Source organism: Marmota flaviventris, chromosome 2, assembly GCF_047511675.1.
Source record: "Marmota flaviventris isolate mMarFla1 chromosome 2, mMarFla1.hap1, whole genome shotgun sequence".
Classification (NCBI taxonomy): Eukaryota; Metazoa; Chordata; class Mammalia; order Rodentia; family Sciuridae; genus Marmota; species Marmota flaviventris.
This window is the reverse complement of record NC_092499.1, coordinates 66051602-66066136: the sequence shown is the minus strand read 5'-3', so window position 1 is coordinate 66066136 and position 14535 is coordinate 66051602. Positions and strand designations below refer to the sequence as shown.

Genomic DNA, 14535 nt, shown 5'->3' with positions numbered 1-14535 from the left:
TTAACATTCAGGGTTATGATTGAGACATGATTTGTATTCCTAGCCATTTTTATTTATTTTTGTTATTTAACTTGACTTGGTTTTTCCTTTGTTTAGTTTTTACTTTAGTGTAATACCTCCCTCTGCTGATTTTCATTGTTGTTTTTCATTTCCTATTTATGGAATATTTTGCCAAGGATGTTTTGTAGTGCCATGGATTGGCTGACTGGCAGATAGCAGTGAGTAAAGTTAAAGAGGAAAAAAATAATGAAATTGATGTTTGAGAAAAATAACCTCAGTAACTCTGCATCACTGAGGTATTGTACAGTCATGTCAAAATTTCATACAAAGACTCCCTGCAGAACGTATTAATTAGTTTTTTTAAGCATCTATTAAATTTTCAGAAAGGAAGGGCAGAACTTTGACTCAATCTCAGTAGTATCTCTAAAAGGAAAATTACAACAGGTATGTATACCATTTAGGTTATGGTAGTTGGTCATAAGGAAATTAAAGCTCGGGAAGATCTGGATGAGGCTTGGTCAGAATTTATAATCTGGAAAAGTTACTAGAATAGTCAGTTTTATCTGTATAACATATTGATCTATGTGAAGTTACTATTAAATCAAATTGTTCATGCTTTTCCTTCTAGAACATATGGTCTGAAGGAGCTAGTATTAAAACAATTAAAGCTAAGATGGTTTGCATTCCATGTCATGATATGGTGCAATTTGTCTGTTTTGAAAGTTAAGTATAGTTTTGCAAGTTGTTAATTTCTGTTTCATTTTCAGTTCCCCCACTTCTGGTCACTTTTCATGCCAAATTATACTATTATCTTTTGGAGATTCGAGTCAATCAAGATTGACTTGTATTACTTTTTATAAACTGTGATTGTATTTTAGGTATTCTGTGGTTACTTTTATCTCTACAAGCACCATGCCTTCATATTCTCTTTACTGCATGATAATTTATTGTACCTATATGGCTCAACAACAGATAAGGCTGTATAGACTACACATTTGACCATTGCCATATGAACACAAAGTAAAACAAGATTATCACTAAAGTTTGCAAATATCTTAGCATCCCTCCTTTTATAAGGAGAAAGGAGCTAATTTTTGTATTATTTACTAGCCACCCAAGAAACTCAAATACAGATGGAGCTTAAAAGACATCTTAACAGTTTTATTATTCTGCATTTGGGAAAAGTAAAATCCAGAAGAGTTGTCAGAGGCAAGATAGTAACATGTCATAAATAAAGTCAAAAAACACTTACAGAGGTTGGGGATATAACTTGGTGGTCAGGAGCTTACCTAGCATACACAAGGCCCTGGGTTTGACCCTCAGTACTATTTTTAAAAAAGAACAATATTTTTTAAAACGAGCAAAAAGTAACTGTATTAGAAATTTATATTTAAAATAGTTCAAGAGCATCTCAAAACCCAAGAGAATTAACAGACTGTGTTTGGCTATAAAAGGGACCTTTGTTATTTGGGCACAAAATACCTTGACCATTTTTGACAAAACAAATCAAATTTCAGTAACAATTTGCAGAATTTATAAGGCTTTTTTTTTCTTATGAATAAATACATCATGTAACTGTTTTGTTAATAATTTTAACACATTGTCTTAGTTCATTTGTGCTATTTTAATAAAATATAAATTAAGTAGTTTATAAACAACCGAAATTTGTTTCTCACAGTTCTGGATGCTAAAAATTCCAAGATCAGAGCACTTTCTCACTGCATCTTCACATGGTAGAGGGGCAAGCAAGCTTCCATGGGCCTATTTTAAAGGAACTCTGACAGAATTCAGTCACCTTCTCAAAAACGCTTGCCTTCTATTACCATCACTCCAGGGTTAGGATTTCAACATTTGCATTTGGGGGGACACAAATATTCAGATCATGACACATATATTGTTCTTTTTTTTTTAATATTTATTTTTTAGGTGTAGATGGTCACAACACAATGCCTTTATTTTTATGTGGTGCTGAGGATCGAACCCGGGTCCTGCCCATGCTAGGCGAGCGCTCTACCGCTGAGCCACAATCCCAGCCCCCATATATTGTTCTTAATGTAAATGTATTTTACATAATTGTGTTAGTCTGCTTTGCAATGCTGTTACCAAAATACACAACAAAAACAACAGAAAGGAGAGCAAGGTTTATTTTGGCTCATGGTTTCATAGGTTTAGTCCATTGTCCACTAAGTCCATTGCTGTGGGCCCAAGGTGGGAAGAACATCATGGCAGAAAGGCATGGAACAATTCTGTTCACTTCATAGCATTCAGGAAGCAGAAGGGTAAAGGAGGGGTCACAGGGAAGATGAATACTGCCAGGACATATCCCCAGTCACCCACCTCCTATACCCATGCCCCGCCTGTTTACATTTACCATCCAGTTAGTCCATTCAAATTAGGATGGAATGATTAGGTTACAGTTCTCATAGTCCAATCATTTCACCTGAATATTTATACATTAGCACAGGAGCTTTAGGGGGATACCTCATATCCAAACTATAACAGTGGTTATTATTCCCCAGAAAATAAATGTCATTTCCCTTCAGAACTTTTTATGTTTGTTGTATAATGCCCCCACAGATTTATTCTTTATTATTTTTCTTCATATTCTGGCACAATCACATAATTTTTACTTAAAAAATTATTCTTTTTTATAGGTAAACATAAAACCTATTAGTTATCTCAAATAAGCATTCTTCTACCTTTATATATCTTTTTAAACCTGTTAGTGATGATTACTTTATAATATATTAAGAAGAGCTCTGGAACATTAAACATTATATTGTCCACATATCCAAGAGTATTATCATTTTCTCTAATCAATGTTAATTTAAGGTCTTAGAGTTAACTAAGGATCTGACTAAAATTTAAATTCATAAAAAAATCTTATGATTTTAGAAGCATTTTAAGAATTCATCATAGGCTAGATATGTAACTCTGTGTAACTCATGGTAGAGCACTCATCTAGCATTCATAAGGCCCTAGATTCACTGCCAAAAAAAAAATTCTTTTCAGAGTCATTCCATATCATTATTCAATTTAGATAAACATAAATTTTGCTATTTTCTAGCAAAACCACTAAAGGAATTTAAATTATTCAAATTAGGATTTTTGTGTGGAAAATAAACCCAAGGCTTTCATAATTAGAATATTCTTCTAATATAATTTTCTTACGTGGTCACAAAGTTAGGAAGAAAACAATTTTTAAACCAAAACTATTAATCTGTCTAAAGAATCATTGATGGTGCATGCCTGTAATACCAGCAACTCAGGAGGCTAAGGCAGAAGAATCACAACTTTAGGGCCAGCCGGGGCAACTTAGCAAGACCCTGCCTCAAAAATAAAATAAAAAGATCTAGAGATGTGGCTCAGTAGTAGAGCTCCCCTGGGTTCAGTCCCCACTACCCAGCCTCAAAAAGGAAAAAATCAAAATAAGTTTTAAAATAATAAATAATCAAAAAATCATCAAATCATCTTAATAGAAACATTATATACATTTGTCTAATATAATTTGTAAATCTATATTTATAAAACAAATTCTCTTTTTCTCTCTGGGTGTTTGTTGCAGTGCAAGGCTCAAACCCAGGGCCTCATGCATGCTAGAGAAGTGGTCTACTTCTGAGCAATTCCACAGCTCTCTATAAACCAAAATTTTTGACACTCCTTAAATCATATCTAAAATCTCTGAATGTTCCTCTTTATCTTATAACCAAGTAACTTAGGCAATTGTCATGGTTCTCAGTTAAAACTTTTTTTCCCAGAGTGTAACCAAAAGCTATTTGGAATAATAATGTGCTCCATCAGACTTTATAATGTGACTTTTCGTGTGTGTGTTTGTGTGTGTGTGTGTGTGTGTGTGTGTGTGTGTGTGTGAGAGAGAGAGAGAGAGAGAGAGAGAGAGAGATATCAATTTTCAGGAAAAGGGAGAAAGAAAAGTGAGTATGTAAAGAGTTATTGACCACTCTAAAAAGTTTAATCATCCTCCCTTTGCAAAAAGAGGAAAAGTGTTAGATGCAGGCAAACCCATTTCAATACATGAAAAAAGAGAAAGTGACCAACCAGTTCAGATACTGTCTTTAGGCCCTTGCTGTCAAGCCTGTGGGATTAAATCTCTGAATAACAGAAATTAAGGAGGAAGCCTGTTGTGTCCGCCGAAAACTAAAAAAAATAAAAATAAACATTAAAAAAATTTTTCTCTCTTTTTCTCTCTCTCTCTCTCTCTCTCTCTCTCTCTCTCTCTCTCTCTCTCTCTGTATTAGCTAACACTACAACCATAAGACAAATTCTTCAAGAGGGTTTAACAAAAGAACTTTTACTTTTTCAGTAGAATTTCATTTTCAAGTTTATATAATAATTTTTAAAAGTGCTAATCATAAAATACCCAGAATAATATCCCCCTTTTGCTCTGAAAATACTTTTAAGTGAATAGTTATATAATCATGCGTCAAAACTACTCCAAAATGGCCACTGTAATTTCAAGTTTTCCTTAATGCAGTTATGCATTTTAGAAAGATAAATGCAAGAAAGAAAAAACAGAAGCCAAAGTCATTCCAGGATGGTAACACAAGTTTATGATGAATCTATCAATGTATTAGCTAACACTAAAACCATTGAATGTTAACCGTAAAAATTAACAGGCCAGGATTGGTAAGAGAAGCTCTTTCCCAAAGCTGTCTCTCAAACATGGACAAAATTTTTAAATTCTTGTAGACACAGTGTAGCCATTTTATATAGGATTGTTAGTATCAAATCAATGCTTTAGCAGATCTCCACCAATGAAAATCAAAAATAGTACAAATCTAACCAAATAACCAAAAAGTCCTGAGAATCTTATTCTTACAACCAATAAAATAAATATCACCTAGCTTTCAAAGCTCAACAAAAAGAATCATAACTCAAGATAAGCTCTAGACTTACTCCTTCATCATAAACAAAGATCCCCCAAGCAGAGTCTCAGAGAATTCAGTGAAGTGCAATGTAACCAATATGAGAATACCAATGGCGAGGGTTCTTGCATAAGTCTTAGTAAGACCTTCATAACTATCCTAGTCCTAATACAAAGACCACCAGAAACCTGATGATCAAAGCAAGCTGAATATATTAAAGTTTCTGACCAAGAGAGGATATCACCTTGTCAGTGTAAGAGAAGAACCTACCCTTCTGAATTTTTAGCTGGGACCCCCCCATAACAGGAGTCAGATTAATAAGAGAAAAACAAATTTATTACCATGTATACCTCATGTATATATACATGGCCAATACCCAAGGTAAAGTGAGTAATTCTCAAAGACATGGTTATAAGTCTGGCTTGTACTGCCTCTTTAACATTGAACAATTATCTTAAACTTTTAGTGACAAGACAGCAGATATATGGGAAACTAATGATAGATAAAAGCTAATAAAGTTTGTTCTGTAGATACCTCTAGTTCCATCTTCAGACCAATAAGTTTGTCCTTCCTTGTGGAGAGGAAAGGAGGGACACATTTGGAAATTTATTTCCTATTTTTTTGTAAATAAGGGGAAAGCAGAGAGCTGTTCTTGTATCTGTTTCTTCTCAAATGCTGTCAGCTCAAATATCATCCTTATACCAAATTGGTATATTTTGGAGTGACATATTCCACTGCCCTTCAACAAATCTTCAGTAATGTCTCAAAATGAGGAAGTTACAGAAAGGTACTTAAACATTTTGAGAACTAGGGTTGATTATGGGCTGGTTTTAAGGCATAAGATAATAAGTAAGGTCCATGCCGAATTAGAATTTGTAAAGTAAGTGACTTGCTGGAACAATTAGTCTTATCTTTGGAGCACTTAAGGCCATGTGAAGTTATTCTTAATCAATTTGTTCTTGGTTCTATGTCAGAGGATATAGATCTGAACAAACTTAAAAAATTTTAACTTAAGATAATTTGAGTTACATGTCATAGTTTGGTACAAACATCTGTTATGCAAGTAACAGTATGGTTTTGCAAGTTGATGTCTGATTTATTTCTCAAAAGGAAAGCATTTGTAAGTAAGGCAGCCAATTATAAGGCTTTCACAAAAATTCATACATAATATAATGAATGCTTGGAACAGGGTACTTAGGCTGTTACTGTGGAATTTGGAGGAATGAAAAATGTAGGGATAAGGAGGAAATAGATTAGAATCTTAATAATCAAGGCCTTTGGGAAGAAAGTAGACTATAAAGAGAGGAAAGGGTTCAAAATTGAATATTTGAAAGCTGGGAAGGTAATGGCACCAGTTACAATGCCAAAAAAAGAAGGAAATTGAAATTTAATATGTTGTAGATAGAAAATGGAGATGTTGAGGGGTTTTTGTTTTCTTTTTCTTTCTCTTTTGTATTTTAACTATAATAAATGTTAGGTATCATTTCCAAAATGACTAGAAGTATAAGAGAAAATAAGTTTTAGTTATAAACAGGAAAGTTGTGAGTTTTTCCTAGTATATTTAGCTTTAGAATCTTCTATTTAATTCTTTGTGTTTTCTTTAAAAATAACTTAAAATATACTGTAAATTCCACACCCTCATTTAACCAACTATTATTAGGTGAACTTTTCAGACATATAACTCATCCTCTAATGATCTCTAATTCTTCTGTTATTTCTGGAACTGCAGCAAAATGAGAAATGAATATGAATGCAAAGAAAACACCCCAATATCGAGAGAATCTTACTTAATTGGTAATAAGTACCCTGCTGTGAGGGAAAGGAAAAAAATGTAACCATACAAGTTAAAGAGATACAAGCCTTGACTTTTTAAAATTAGAGTGACTTCAATAATATGTTAACTAAGATCAGAAAATTAATCTATATTAGCGTAGCAACTTTTCAAGCACTGCCTACCCATGACCAAGGATGAAAGTGGGTTGCAGTGTCACAAAGCATGTGATTAAGTTAAATCAGCATAGTTTTTAAAGGGGAGAATTTCAGGTGATTCTACCCGAGATACTCATAGTTTTTCTTTAATCTATATAAGGGGACAGGTGACTACAAAGCTACTTTTGCAACATAAAGCCAGAAGTCTGACCCCATAGTATCACTGAGTCAGAATAAAGATGAAAGGGGCTTGCAGTTACTGTTTTAAGAGAACTGATATATGAAGCCCTAGGTATTGGCCGTATGACTATCTTAAGCTTCTGGGGTGTGTAGGCTTGCCTTCGACCTCCTAAATAAATATTTCAGATTTTCTCACTTCAAAGAAGTACTTTTTAGGCTGGAGATGCAGCTTAACAGTAGAGTACATGCTTAGGTAAGGCCCTGGGTTTAATTCTCCACATCACAAAAAGAAAAACAATACTTTTTTTAAACCTTGTGACATTTCTGAAATTAAAGTGTCTCTTTTAATTGGTTGTTTTTAGTTATATACAACACTAGGATACACCCTGATATTATCACAAAAGCATGGAACACAACCTGTTCCAATTCAGTCCCCAGTACTCCCTCATCTGCCACTGCTCCATCCCATTCCCCTTCCTCCATCCATTGATTGATCTCTCTTCAATCTATTTACATTTTTAAAATACATACTTTTAAAAAAAATTACTGTCCTTTGGATACACCTGATTCTGGGACCCACCATGCCACATCCACTCTTGCACATATGAAAATTTGGTCAAATTCATTCCACTGTGCTTCCCTTTTCCTGTCCCTTTTTCATCCTCCTCAATCCCCTTTGCCTACTCTACTGATCTTTACTCTATTTTGATAAAATTCCCTCTCCCCTTTCTCTCCCTTTCTCTCCCCCCCTCTCTCCCCCTTTTTTAACCCTACCACTCTTTATTTTGATGTACCTTCCGCATATCAGAGAAAACATTCTACCTTTCTGAAGTCAAAGTGTATTTTATACCTAATGTTAAAGTTATATTTTGTGTGTGTCTCTGCGTTAAGGACTCCCTTTCTTAAGTATTTTATAATCTAATAGTCTATGTTCACATTGTAAACTAATTCCATGTGTATGTGCATCTAAGAATAACAGTATAAGAACAACTAGGAAGAAAATAGAGCCCTTTCAACATCATATATCATAAAGAAGGAAAAAGAAACACATTTATTGTATATTTGTCTGCAAAAAAACTGAGTACCCATTATCTCAGTGCTAAGACGTACCATGAAGATAGTTGTTATAATTATTTTACAAATGAGAAAATTAAGAAAAAAGAGTTTGGGTCTGAATCCAAAGCTCCTCCTATTATACGCTCTATCTTATTGGAACTTCATACCATAGAATAGCATTTTCTGATTTTCTCCAAGACATACTAATAATAGATATTAAATATCTAAAGATCAACTAAATTCAGAGTAACAGAATTATGAATGTGAGCTAAGTATTACTTAAGTTTGTCTCAGAGACGAGACATCTGCCTCCTTTAGAAAGGTCTAATTTCTTTATTACTGTTGATCCCACTTCAGAAAAAAGAAAAAAATTTTTGAAAAAAATGATCATTCTCTTCAAACTTTTGAATATAATGTCACACATTCAGATGTTCTCATTGAGAGATATGTTGGAAAATAATTTTGGGAGGACAAAAGATCATTGTTTTTTGTTTTTGGACCAATTACTAGGAAGGCCCAGTATCTCCAAAACATTATTGTCAAATTGTAGCCAAAGATGGTGTGATATTTGATCTGCTGTTCAACACAGTGGAAATCTCTGTTGTTGCAGTTGTTGTTGTTTTAAATTCTTTAAGAACATTTTCTCATTCTCCTTTACTTGAATATTTTTCCAAAGATCCTTTGAACATATGATGCCAGATACTGTTATAGGTGTTAGGAGTGCCGAACTATGCTTAGTACATCTGGGGCTCTTGTTTTGTTTGGTTCTGTTTATTTTTCCATTAGAAATAGGCAACATTATTCTAAGAAAATAATTAGTGGTGTTTTTTTGGCTTTTAGCTGCTAAATCCTGAAGATGACCTCTTACCAGGAAAGATTCGAGACAGCAATCGTTCAACCCTCCTAGCAACAATTCAGGAACATGGTTACCCCACAATCAACTTGGGAATTGTTGGAGACAAGTAAGTATTGTATTTTATTTTGAAAAGTTGTTATTGTTACTACAAATTTAACTTTAAAACACTAACCAGTTGGAATTGCTCTCAAAGAGAAAAATCTAATACCATAATTTTTCACTGATCACATTCTTCAGAGGCTAAAGAATTATAGAGGTGTTTATGTACTTTGAGAATACACATTTTCTTGGAATGTTATTGTAATATTTTACTTTGCTATGGATGTATTAAGTGTACAGAGATTTTTTTTATATAGTGTTTGCTTTATGCCAGGACCTGCCAACTGATCCAAGGCAGCTATAAAGTTTCATCTTACTGGTTCTTGCCATCACTCCAGAAAGTGGCTCAGAGTAGCAGGAATGAGTTTTTTAGAAAGAATAGGAAAAGTAAAAAGGGGATACTCCCAAGAGAGTAGATTCTTTCAGAGAAAAGAAGGATTGCATGCTCTTTCTTCTCTCCAATTTTATTGGGAATCCCAAGTAAGTTTCCAGGGTCTCACCCAGATCCATTCTCTGACTTTTGACTGACAATGGGATTGCATCAGAGTTTCAAGCCCCCACTGTCCATGGCAAAGATCCAAGACAACTCTGGGTCACATTAGCCCATGCATACAGGTTCTAACTGGAACCTATTCTGACAAATTTTTATAGTTAAGGGAATTATCCTTTTGTCCCTGAGTTCTGGAATCTAGTCTGTATAGAGTCACAAAAGTCCCCCTCTTCAGGATAACTTATCAGCATTTCAGAGCTGCATTTCTCCTGCAGACAAATGTGTGGTAGCCCATGCCTGTGATCTCAGCAATTTAGCAAGGCCGTAGCATCATATTGAGACCCTGTCTCAAAAATAAAAAAGGGCTGGAGATGTAGCTTAGTGGTAAAGCACCACTGGGTTCAATCTCCATTACCATAAATAAGCAAGCAAGTGTGAAGGAGTCAACACAGAAGGTCCACTTTATAGAATTATTCCTTTAACTTCATGTTCCCACTACTCGTGACTGTCTGTTACCTATCAGAACTACTAATGATAGTGTTATTCCTATTTACACTTTCACTGGTTTCAAGAAATACATGAAAAACACAGGTGAGAAGAGTAAAAGAGATGGTCAAATTTTTCATTATTAATTTTTTTTAAATTTAAGTATAATAGCTTTGTAGGATTTTTATATTGAGTTTTGAATCCTTGAGTAACACAAGTTTCTCCCAACTCCACCTACTGAAAATACAAACGGAAGCAGAGTGACTATAATTGCCCATATTTAAGAGTATATTATAACGGATAATAGAGGCGGGTGCCAAAGCATGGTATGGGAGTAACCAGGAAGTGAGAGCTGAGACTGGAGGAGGATGGATCAAGCCCAGGCGACTGTGGGAAGGCTTGGGGAAACACCTGAATATGTGGAATCCCAGTGCCGGGCACCCAGGGCCAAATCCACATCCCCCCAACTTGGAGTACCCTGGAGGTTCCAATCCTGGGTATCCACCATATCCACCACCTGTCAATCCAGCTTTTCCTCCTGGTCCCTGTCCCCCAGGTCTTCCCCAGGGGATGCCATGTCTTCCTCCAAATGTTTCCCCTTATCCTGTTCCACAACCAGGATATCCAGGACATCAACCCTCAGGTCACTATCCTCCTCCATACCCACCACCTGCCCCTGGTATGCCTCCTGTGAACCCCATGGCTCCTGGCATGGTAGACCCAGGAATGATAATGGACAAGAAGATTCGGAAGAAAATGAAGGAAGATCATAAAAAGATGCACAAACACCACAAGCATGGCAAGCATTCCTCCTCTTCCAGCCGTGACTCTGACTGAATACAGGGCCTGGACCCTCCCCTCAAGTCTCACCAGTTCTGCTGTCCCATCAAGCTCCAGCTGCCGTGTTGTACTGGGAGAATTTAGCCCTTGTACCCCTCCATCCTGTCCCCACCTGAGCCTTACCCTGCTGTTCAGTCCTGACTAGCTAGGGAAAATGGGAAGAGAATTGCAATGGGCTAGCAAAGGCAGCCTTCTCACTGCTTAATAGATTTTATAGCTGAAAAGTTTAGCAGGGAAGCTGCTTTTTTGAAGATGGTGAGACCTCTGAGCTAAATGCTGAAGACAAGTATAAATTCTGTAAAATGTGATCTTTTAAAATTTCATTTTAAAAGGTGGGTTTGTGGAAATTTCACTATGATGAAAAACCTGTACATTTTTGTAATGATGGCACACTGGGGTGATTTAGTGGCGAATATATTTCCCAGCAGTCCTTTTATTGATTGTACTAACAGCAAGGCTGCTGGGAAGTAGAGTCCACTTGGCTGATGATCTCCGACTGCCCTTTTGTAAGCTAATCTCTACTCCTTAACTCAATATGCTATCTCAGGTCCTACTCTCATTCTTCAACTCTGGGTCCAAATAAAACTATTTCTCCTGAAAAAAAAAAAAAAAGAGTATATTATCCCCACCTACCAAATTAATTCAGCCCTCTTGTAAATTTCCCAAATATTTCTATGACTCTTTAGTGGTGTCTCACATGTGATCAAAAGCAAGTCTGCTTTCTGAGCATCCCACTACTAACACAACACTTATAATAATAAGAGTTATTATTAAATCTTTGCCATTTTTTATTTACCTGGATTTTTAGTTCTGAAGAAGTCCACCAGCCAACTCAGAACCCATACAGTGTACAAGTTACGCAGTATCAGGGTCGGTAGTCCTAGGAAAATAGTAGAAAAGACCTACTACAAGGAAAGGGAATTAGTCTGTTCTTTTACATAAATTTCAAGCACCTAGAACTTATCCTGATGCAGACATAGCTTTAAAGAACACAAAAATCAACTTCTGAAAAGAGACAAGATGAATCTAAGAGTTTTAAAAGCCAGAAAGAAATAAGGCAAGCAGGCCCCAAACTGTAGAAAACAAACTTACTAGATTTAGTACAGTTGTTTTCCAACCAACGATGGTGCTAGCCCTGCCTCCAGTGCATTAATAAGCTCTAAGAAATATTCTAAGATAAAAGAAGCTTTCTTTTTCTTCTTAGCCCTAAACTGTTCTGGACTATAATTCTGTCCATTCTTAATTCTATTGTTAGACTTTTGGGTTTTTTTTTAAAGTTACTGTATTATATTGACATTTTTCTATAAAGGCCAAACACCATTGAAAGGTTCTTATTTTGGTATGATAATATTTAATTGTTTGGAATCCAAACTGTTGATTTATTATGAACATTTCCTATTAATGTTGCTGTTACGTTTAACTCCAAAATGTACCTTCAGTATAGCCGTAAACAACAACAAACTATAAGCAGGTATAGACAATTCAAGAAATGTGCCAGTCTCTACTGTTTACCCTTTTATTTGATAGCAGTGCTTTATATCAAACTGAGAACAATTTTTTGGTTTGTTTTTTTTTAAGCAACATGCAAATTTAGGTTTGTTACTCTTAGAAATCCAAAGTGAATGGTTTAGAATGCAGAGGTAGAATGTGGGAGAAAAGAATTTATAACTATTTTAATGGAAATTTGCACTAGGACTTTAGCAAGGAAAACAAGTACATTTCTCCTACAGCCTTTTGATATTCTGTGTAGGTTGGCTCTCACTTCATTCTTTCTCATAGCCTTTTGCTAATGAATGCAAATGTTATATATAAGCTTCTGCAGGAAACTCTGCAGGAACACAAAGCAGGGTCATAGGAGAAACTCTGCTCTGTGTTTAAAGCAAGTAAGAGAAATTACTCAAGAATGTCAGCAAGCACAGAACCCTGTCTAAGCTATCACACATATGGGTAGAGAGTGACAGTTCTCTTCTTGTCATATAAAAAGGATAGAATCTGGTTTTTAAATTCTATATGATTCAGTCTCTCAGTTCTTGGTCTTATCTAAACCTACCATAATTTTGACAATGTGAAGTAGAAGAGTAAGCCATTACATATTTAGATTAAGTTGGCCTAAAATTTGTCTTCATTTATTGGACCTTTTATCTAAGAAGAGGATAATTTATTAGTATAGTAAAATTATAGAAGTGGTACTTCAGATACCTGAGAGTTAACAACTGTATCTGAAAAGCATTCATTTACAAATATTAAGTGTATATTAAAATACATTCTCCAAATTACATTTTCACACACTATATGGAACATAATACTGTTGGGATTCCTAGTTCCTTTCTTTAAAAAGGCAAATTTTGGAATTCAGAGATGTTAAATAACTTACTCAGCATTATACAGCTAGTTAGTGGCAGAGGTAGAAATGGAATCTAAATTTCTTGAGACTAACAGTCCACAATTCTCTGCTATCATCATGAAGCCAAGATATTATATGTCAGAAGAGTAGTAGCACTATGGGCTGGAGTGGTCAGAGGTTTTTATGAAGGTGCAATTTTAGCTATAATTAGAAGAATGAGTGAGATTTAGATGGGAAAAGATGAGGTGTTAATCCAAATAGGGAACACTGAATGATCAAAAATAGAGAAGTAGAACCAAATAAATATAAAGAAGAAGAAATAAGTATCTACTCAGATCAGTTCAAATGATTAGAACAGGAAGGTCTAGTAGAAGGATAATGCAGGTAAATATACTAAAAATTTGAGGCCATATTTTGAAAGGCTTTGCAATCCAGGCAGAACTATCCAATTCTGTCAAAATTGAAGCTTTTTTTTTTTTTAGCAAAAATGACATAATAAATTATTATTTTAGAAAGATAATTGAACTGAGATGTATCACATGAGCTATGATGAAAGGGACTGGAAATAAGACCAATACAATTTATTTATTCACTGTTTTTTCAGTCACCAGTAAGTACTGATTCCTCTGAGAATCACCTGGAGATCTTATTGAAAATGATGATTGTGATTCACAAATCTGTGATGGGTTAAGATTTTGCATTTCTAACAAACTTCCAGTTGATACCAAACTGCTGATCCATTGATTGCAGGAAGAAGCAAAGATATAATAAATTCAATCATGTGTTTACCATGAATTCTAAGCCAACTCATATTGAAGATACAAAGTTGAAATAAATAAACATAGATCCTACCACTAAGAAATTATAGCCTAATAGTAAAAATATTTTAGAAAGTTCCCCAGCACTTAATATCATATTTGAAAGTAGAATTAAAAATAAAGAGATTAGCCAGGGCCTGGTGGGGCATGCCTGTAAACCTGACAGCTCAGGAAGCTGGGGAAGGAGGATCACAAGTTCAAAACCTGCCTCCACAACTTAGCAAGGCCTTGAGGAACTCTGCAAGACCCTGTCTCTAAATAAAATACAAGAAAAAGCTGGGGAGTGGCTCAGTGGTTAAGTGCCCCTGAGTTCAGTCCCCACCAATAAAAAAGAAAGATTAAATTAACAGAAATTGTGACTTTTACCACAGAATGATGTCAGCTTTGATTTATCTTCATCTGAATAACAATACTTTGTTGAAATGGAATCTATAAACACAAACTAAATGCCCACAAAACCAGCTATTAGGCCTCTTGCCACAATTTTTATATCCCCCTCTAGCAACATTCTTTCCTCATCTTTATTCTCCATTTGCAGTCTGTTTCTTTTGACT

At 35.1% G+C, this 14535-nt stretch overlaps 1 protein-coding gene and 1 pseudogene across 5 annotated transcripts in view; both read left to right on the top strand.

The window, feature by feature from the left end:
* Positions 1–14535, top strand: part of Gphn (gephyrin) — a 623546-nt gene that overhangs the window by 563926 nt on the left and 45085 nt on the right. For all 5 annotated transcript variants that reach the window (XM_027929749.3, XM_071607954.1, XM_071607955.1 and 2 more), the window contains one exon: positions 8889–9010. In XM_027929749.3, coding sequence (XP_027785550.1) covers positions 8889–9010 — 122 coding nt within the window. The remainder of the gene's footprint in view (positions 1–8888; positions 9011–14535) is intronic.
* LOC114088167 (proline-rich protein 13 pseudogene) lies at positions 10332–11129 on the top strand (annotated as a pseudogene).